The sequence below is a fragment of the Protobothrops mucrosquamatus genome, unplaced genomic scaffold (assembly GCF_001527695.2).
Source record: "Protobothrops mucrosquamatus isolate PMUCROS unplaced genomic scaffold, P.Mucros_1.0 scaffold10119, whole genome shotgun sequence".
NCBI classification, from domain to species: Eukaryota; Metazoa; Chordata; class Lepidosauria; order Squamata; family Viperidae; genus Protobothrops; species Protobothrops mucrosquamatus.
In genome coordinates this window covers 19,866-27,716 of record NW_015395906.1, presented here as the reverse complement: position 1 = coordinate 27,716, position 7,851 = coordinate 19,866, and the positions used below count along the sequence as shown (strand labels likewise).

Below are 7,851 nucleotides of genomic sequence, written 5' to 3'. Positions count from 1 at the left end.
GGAGAGAGGGAAGGAAGGAAGGAAGGGAGGGAGGGAGAGAGGAAAGGAGGGAGGGAGGGAGGGAAGGAAGGAAGGAAGGAAAGAAAGAAGGAAGGGAGGGAGGGGGAGGGAGGGAGGGAGGGAGAGAGGGAAGGAAGGAAGGAAGGAGGGAGGGAGGGAAGGAGGGAAGGAAGGAAGGAAGGAAAGAAGGAAGGAAGGAAGGAAGGGAGAAAGGGAGAGAGGGAAGGAAGGAGGGAGGGAAGGAAGGAAGGAAGGAAGGAAGGAAAGTTATCCTTCGAGACAAACATTTTTTTGCAGATAATTGCTTGTTAATCAATCAATTCTACAGTTTCAAGGAACTGAAGGTACTGTAGCTGCTGTATACTGGGTTCGGCGAGGCATTGAAGACACAGGAGTGAAAGCAACAGCTTGTTTATTCAGTTCACACAGAAGCAGCGCCAAACTGCGCTCGACTCATATCTATACGGACCGCCACTAGGCGGCAGCCAATGAAATTAAAGCAAAGATTCCCGCCTAAACACAGGCTTGCATTTACACACAGACAGTTAAGGATTTGAACCAAAACCTATTAACTAACCGTTTATAACCGTCCCTACGCAATTGGGTCAATACACAACACCCCTTCCCCCTGGATAATTCACACATCCATAAAATGAACATAGTCATGTAGATAGGCAGGCGGCTTCCGCGACCGTTCTGATCGCCGCATTTCTGCCGGAGGTTCCCGGTCTACCCTCTGCTGTCTGGGTAGACCAGGGCTCTTTGACCCGCTAGCTATAGATAGACCTGAGTCTAACTGACTACTCGGGCCGGGTAACCCAGTCTCTCTTTGACTTCTCTGGCCGGGTAGACCAGTCTCTCTGTCTGTGAGCGGAACAGTCCCGGAAAGACTGGGACACAAGTCTTCCAACACATTCTGATCTGTGGGCCCTGCTCCTTCGGTCGAGGGCGACTCCACCACGATTGAGTCGTCCAGCATGTTCCTGTGAGTCTCGCTAGAGCCAGTGTTTCTCAACCTTGACAATTTTAAGGCATGTGGACTTCAATTCCCAGTCACTGGGACACCCGCTCATACAACCCTTTAGCTGCTGCATATGCAATGCATGTCTGAACCCAGTTTTCCTTGTGGACACAGGCACGGCTTAATGGAAGAAGTCCATCAGTGCATACAACCCGTTGCAGGGAGCCACAGTTGCAGTATGACCGCCTTGCAGATGTTCTCCACCGATCCCTACAGGCTCAACGTGACAGCTGTGAATCCGCTGGGGACAGCCAGTCATTTCTCCCTAGTTTCCCCGGATCAGATCAGTGAGTTTTCAAGCAATTCTCACCTCTAGTTGTTCTGATGGGGGCATTAAAACAGTCTGCCCCCCAGCAAGAAGAGGAAAACAGGGTTTTGTGTTTGGTCCTGGTGCAGAAATGTGGTTTGATAGCCCTTTTAATATCTCGGAACAAACCATCGTGGGTCCAGTTCAACCACTTATTTAAAACAGGTTAGGTATGTTGAAAAGAAAAATCTGGTCCAGTTCCAAGCCGGGAGAAAGGCACTGGAAATAAAATGGAGGCTAGCTGCTTAGGAAGGAAGGTCTGTTTATTGATGAGCAGAACCAGCAACAGCATGCGGTTCTGGGACAGCTGACAAAAGGGAGTTGAGAGTAGGTAGGTTTTTATACCTTCTTTTGGGGCTTTGTGTTTGAGACGCCTGTGCGTTGTGAAATGTACTTTGACCTTTGCTTGAGTGTGCCCTTTTAGTATTCTAATTATTGTTTTCTGTGTCCAGATTGTGGCTGGGAGGTCACGGCCTGGCCTGGGAGCTGGGTGGGGAATGTAGATTTTAGGAGTGTTTTTCTAAATCCATCAGCTCCAACCTTCTATGAGAACTGTGGCTGTAGGCGTTTTGCTTATGAATAGGGTGGCCCCAGTCTTTCTTTCTTTTTTAATAGATATTTTATTAAGTTTTCATAGTTACAATCTTTAGTGCTTAATAAACAACGTGGGGTCTGGGTCCACATATCTGACATTAATAGTAATACAACTTCCATCCCTACTCTCTTTTATTGGTTTATTATTTATTGGTTTATTATTTGCTTGATTGCCGTTGGCGATCTTGGTGAAGATTTGACAGTTTTATGGGTCATGGAATAGTAGCTGGGATTCCACATTAAGGTTATTTCTCATGTCTTGATGTGGCCAGCTTTTATTTTTCCAGTTACAGGTAGTTAATAATAATAATAATAATAATAATAATAATAATAATAACAACAACAACAACAACAACAACAACAACAACAATAAAGTAGCTCAGGCAGGAAACCCTATACCAGGGGTCTTCAAACTTGGCCCTTTTATGACTTGTGGACTTCAACTCCCAGAATTCCTCAGCCAGCATGGGGGAACTATGGCTCCTTCATGACTCGTGGACTTCAACTCCCAGAATTCCTCAGCCAGCATGGCTCAGCTTGGAAACCTCTCCCTTTCCCCTCAGCATGGCCAGCTCAGGAATTTTGGTAGTTGAAGTACACAAGTCAGAAAAGGGCCAAGTTTGAAGACCCCTGCCCTATATCATTTCAGATAAATGGCTGTCCAGTCTCTTCTTAAAAACTTCCAGTGTTGGAGCATTCACAGCTTCTGGAGGCAGGTTGTTAATAACAATAATAAAGTTGGAAGGGACCTTGGAGGTCATCTAGTCCAGGGCTTTTCAACCTTTTCACTCATTGTACCACTTTTAGGATATGGCAACATCCGAGTACCACTAGTCACCTAGCAAGGTGTCAAAAACTTGATGACCCCCCCCAAAAAGGAAAAAAGTGATAAAGTACAGGTAGTCCTCAACTTACAACAGTTACTTAGCGACTGTTCGAAGTTACAATGGCACTGAAAAAGTGCCCCCCCAAGCCACAGCCGGGCAAGACACCTGCCTGCCCACCTGGACGCGCTCTTCCTCCTATCCGAGGTTTCATTGTTGTGAGCATTTCTGTTGAGGATTGGCAGCAGGGGTGGGGTGGGGAGTGTTTGGTTTTTATTCCCCCCGTCTGCTGGGTGGTTGCAGCAGGTTTTGGTCACTTCACATGACCCTGGGAGACTGTGACCGTCATAAATATGAATCAGTTGCCAAGCATCTGAATGTAAATCACAAGACCCTGGAGAGGCTGCAACATTCCAGCTGATCGGCGCTTCTTCTGGGCTCAGCAGAAGCACCAGGATCAGCGCTGAGCTCCAGCTGGAGCCTGGTGCTGATCCTGGCGCTTCCGCTGAGCCCTGACAGCCCTGCAGCTCCAGCCGTCTCTCGCTCAGGCTCAGCTCATTCCCCTCCCCCACTACCACTTTTCTAGGATGGTCGCGTACCACCTGCCAGGTCCCAATGTACCACAGGTGGTAGCCGTACCACTGGTTGAAAAGCCCTGATCTAGTCCAACCCCCTGCTCAGGCAGGAAACCCTATACCATTTCAGACAAATGGCTAGTCAGTCTCTTCTTAAAAACTTCCAGTGTTGGAGCATTCACCGCTTCTGGAGGCAGGTTGTTCTCGACGTACGACCACAACCGAGCCCAAAATTTTCCATTTCTAAGCGAGACAGTCGTTAAGTGGGTTTTGTCCCATTTTACAACCTCCCTTGCCACAGTTGTTAAGTAAATCGCTTAGGTTGTTAAGTTAGTAACATGGCTGTTAAATGCGTCAGGCTTCTCCCATTGACATTTCTTGTCAGAAGGTCACAAAAGGGGGGAGGGTCACATGACCCAAGGACACTGCCACCGTCATAGATACATGCCAGTTGCCAAGCATCCGAATTTTGATCACGTGACCATAGGGCAGGGGTAGGCAACCTTGGCTCTTTTATGACTCGTGGACTTCAACTCCCAGAATTCCTGAGCCAGCCACGTTGAGGGGACAGGGAGAAGTTTCCAAGCTGAGCCAGGCTGGCTCAGGAATTCTGGGAGTTGAAGTCCACGAGTCATATAAGAGCCAAGGTTGCCTACCCCTGCCCTAGATCAAGGGATCAGGCTTCCTTATATGGCTAGTGGATCCCCCTAGATCAGGGGAAGGCAACCTTGGCTCTTATATGACTTGGAAACCTCTCCCTGTCCCCTCAGCATGGCTGGCTTAGGAATTCTGGGAGTTGAAGTCCACGAGTCATAAAAGAGCCAAGGTTGCCTACCCCTGCCATAGGGGATGCTGCAACAGTTGTGTGAAAAACAATCATAAATCGCTTTTTTTCCGGCCGCTGTAATTTCGAACAGTCACTAAACAAACAGTTGTAAGTCAAGGACTACTTCTATTGGCATTTTTGGTTGATTTAATTCTCTCCTTCCCTTTCCTTAGTCCGGCCAGACCCTCCAGAAAACGTAATGGTCTCCCCAATCCAAGGGAAGACGAATACATTGCTTGTGCAATGGAAGGCTCCTAGTTCCTGGTTATATCCTGAATATTTTCCCCTGAAATATGTCATGCGTTATTCGAGGGACGGATCCAGGCAGATCAGAACGGTGAGTGAGGGAGCTGGCAGTCATTCCACACAGTTATTTCCTGAATAGCCTGAACTTCTCTTTTTATTAATTATTTCATAATAATGTTAATATTTAATCATTATTACTGATGACGTATTGTTAGTTTTTTTGCATAGAGGACTCACAGGTACAATTGGGACTGAGATTTCTGTTGCTAAGCAAGGCAGTTTCACGAGTCATACTGTTGTTCCCAAAACTGGGTCTTAGCTTGGTGTTGAAGCCAATTGATCACCAAACCCAAGATATGGAAAAACTTTTATTTTGGTACCAAGAGATAAAAGTGATCTCAACTTTGAAAGCTACCGGGGGCCCCGATTACGGTTTTACAGACGTTTTTATATTCCAGGGTGATTCCCGTACGCCCTTTGGCCCTCCCCCCAAGAATACAAGCATAACATATAATATTGATTGGTTACCTGGATTGCAGCCCCCCCCAAAGCTTTCTCGCTTACTATGCAAAAAAGCTAAATGTCACACCACCTATTGCCCTCCTCAGGTGACGTGTATCTTGCAAAGCTTCTAGCTTCCTGTGCCAGCTAGGTGGTTTTAGGCTTTCTTGTAAATAATAATAATAAAGTTGGAAGGGACCTTGGAGGTCATCTAGTCCAATCCCCTGCTCAGGCAGGAAACCCTATACCATTTCAGACAAATGGCTGTCCAGTCTCTTCTTAAAAACTTCCAGTGTTGGAGCATTCACAGCTTCTGGAGGCAAGTTGTTCCACTGGCTAATTGTTCTGACTGTCAGGAAGTTTCTCCTTAGTTCTAGGTTGCTTCTCTCCTTGATTAGTTTCCATCCATTGCTTCTTGTCCTGCCTTCAGGCACCTTGGAAAATAGCTTGACTCCCTCTTCTTTGTGGCAGCCCCTGAGATATTGGAACACTGCTATCATGTCCCCTCTCGTCCTTCTCTTCGTTAAACTAGACATACCCAATTCCAGCAGCCGTTCCTTATATGTGTTAGCCTCCAGTCCCCTAATCATCTTTGTTGCTTTTCTCTGTATTCTTTCTAGAGTCTCAACATCTTTTTTACATCGTGGTGACCCAAACTGGATGCAGCATTCCAAGTGTGGCCTTACCAAGGCATTGTAAAGTGGTATTAATATTTCACGTGATCTTGATTCTATCCCTCTATTAATGCAGCCTAGCACTGTGTTGGCCTTTTTGGCAGCTGCAGCACACTGCTGGCTCATATTTAAGTGATTGTCCACTAGGACTCTGAGATTCCTCTCACAGTTACTACTATTGAGCAAGGTACCCCCTATACTATACCTGTACATTTGTTTTTTCTTGCCTAAATGTAGAACCTTATTTTTTTCACCACTGAATTTCATTTTGTTAGATAGTGCCCAGTGTTCAAGTCTGTCCAGATCCTCCTGTATCCTAAGCCTGTCTTCTGAAGTGTTGGCTATTCCTGCCAGCTTGGTGTTGTCTGCAAATTTGATGATTTCCCCATCTATCTCCTCGTCCAAATTGTTGATGAAGATGTTGAAGAGCACTGGGTCCAGAACAGAGCTCCTCCTTGCTTTCTAGTTGATATCAAGGGGAGAGATAGTGTCATGGTTCCGATTACGAAACACTTCAAAGAACCTCCAGGTGTTGTTTATCCTAAAAAGTCTTTAATCATGTAACAAAGTGTTGGCACAGCATGGAGGATGCCAAGATCTGAATTCCCCTCCCCTGAGCACATATTATGCCAACATATTTCCCTCTCCTAATTCGCTGTCATAAATCAAGTTCTCCAATCTGTTTGAAGGGCAAAGGTTCCCTTCTGTTCTGTAGCCCCAGGGTTTCTTATCTTAACTAAACCCCACGCACATTCTTTCTCCTCCCCTCCCAGCATCATCTAATTTAACTCTAAAAATACCACACAGCTTATACAGAGAGTGGCTACCTCTGCATATTTTGTCAAAGCAAGACCATCCAATGTTAGCAGCGTTGACAGATAGTGTTACAGTGTAACAATAGAGGAAACAAAGTAATAACCCGCCATGCTTTCCCCCCCCCCTCCAGGAGTATGGCAGAACCCAAAAGTATAGAGAGAGCAAAGGTTGAGTTAAAGAAAGAAAAGAATCTCTTTAGAATATGGGTTCTGACAGAATCTGATTTTCCCCATTGACTTTGCTTATCAAAAGCCAGGATGAAATGTCACAAATGGCGATCGTATGACCACAGGACACTACAACAGTCATTATAGGTAGTCCTCAATTTACAAAGTTCACTTCTTGTTGTTGTTAGTTGCAAAGTCGTGTCCGACCCATCGCGACCCCATGGACAATGTTCCTCCAGACCTTCCTGTCCTCTACCATCTTCTGGAGTCCATTTAAGCTCACGCCTACTGCTTCAGTGACTCCATCCAGCCACCTCGTTCTCCGTCGTCCCCTTCTTCTTCTCTTGCCCTCCATCTTTCCCAGCATCAGGCTCTTCTCCAGTGAGTCCTTCCTTCTCATTAGGTGGCCAAAGTATTTGAGTTTCAACTTCAGGATCTGGCCTTCTAAAGAGCAGTCGGGGTTGATCTCCTCCAGGACTGACCGGTTTGATCGCCTTGCAGTCCAGGGGACTCGCAGGAGTCTTCTCCAGCACCCATAGTGCAAAGGCCTCATTCTGTTCTCTTCTGTTCTATTCTAGCTGTATTTTTCTTTGCTTCCCCAGATCAGGCCAATCGAGAAGACCTCCTTTACCCTCAGTGGGATCCGTTCTGGTGTAAAGTACCACATCCAAGTAGCCGCGAAAGACTTCCTGGATAACGGAGAATACAGCGCCTGGAGTCTTCTAGCCTCTGGGGCGTCCTGGGAGCCGGAGTGAGGATTCGGGGCCCTCTATCCAGTGGTGGGATTCAAACAATTCACACTACTTCGGCACAACCGGTAGCTAATTTTTTGTTGCCCAGGCCCAGAATGGACTTCTGGAAGCGGCATCCACACAGAGAACCGGTTATTCACATATATGAATCCCAACACTGGTACTCTCTCTCTCTCTCTCTCTCTCTCTCTCTCTCTCTCTCTTCCTATCTGTATCTATCTCTCTATCTCTCTAAACTCTATCTCTTTCTATCTGTCCGTCTATCTATCATCTCTCTCTCTCTCTCTTAGCTCTCTCTCTATATCTATCCATCTATCTATCTCTATCTTTCTCTATCTATCTATCTATCTATCTATCTATCTATCTATCTATCTATCTATCTATCTCTATTATCTATTAGCTCTCTATCTCTATCTCTATCCGTCTATCTTTCTATCTTATCTATCTATCATATCTCTCTATTAGCTCTCTATTTCTATCTATCTATCTATCTATCTATCTATCTATCTATCTATCTATCTATCTATGTATTAGCTCTTAGCTCTATC

General features: G+C 45.9%; 1 protein-coding gene across 1 annotated transcript in view; it reads left to right on the top strand.

Moving 5' to 3' along the window:
- Positions 1–7,308, top strand: part of LOC107301119 (interleukin-27 subunit beta-like) — an 11,570-nt gene extending 4,262 nt beyond the window's left edge. The window contains exons 4-6 of the mRNA XM_015830383.1: positions 1,136–1,308; positions 4,321–4,484; positions 7,154–7,308. Of these exons, the coding sequence (XP_015685869.1) occupies positions 1,136–1,308; positions 4,321–4,484; positions 7,154–7,306 (490 nt within the window). The 3' untranslated portion in view covers positions 7,307–7,308. The remainder of the gene's footprint in view (positions 1–1,135; positions 1,309–4,320; positions 4,485–7,153) is intronic.
- The last annotated feature ends 543 nt before the right edge of the window (positions 7,309–7,851 follow it).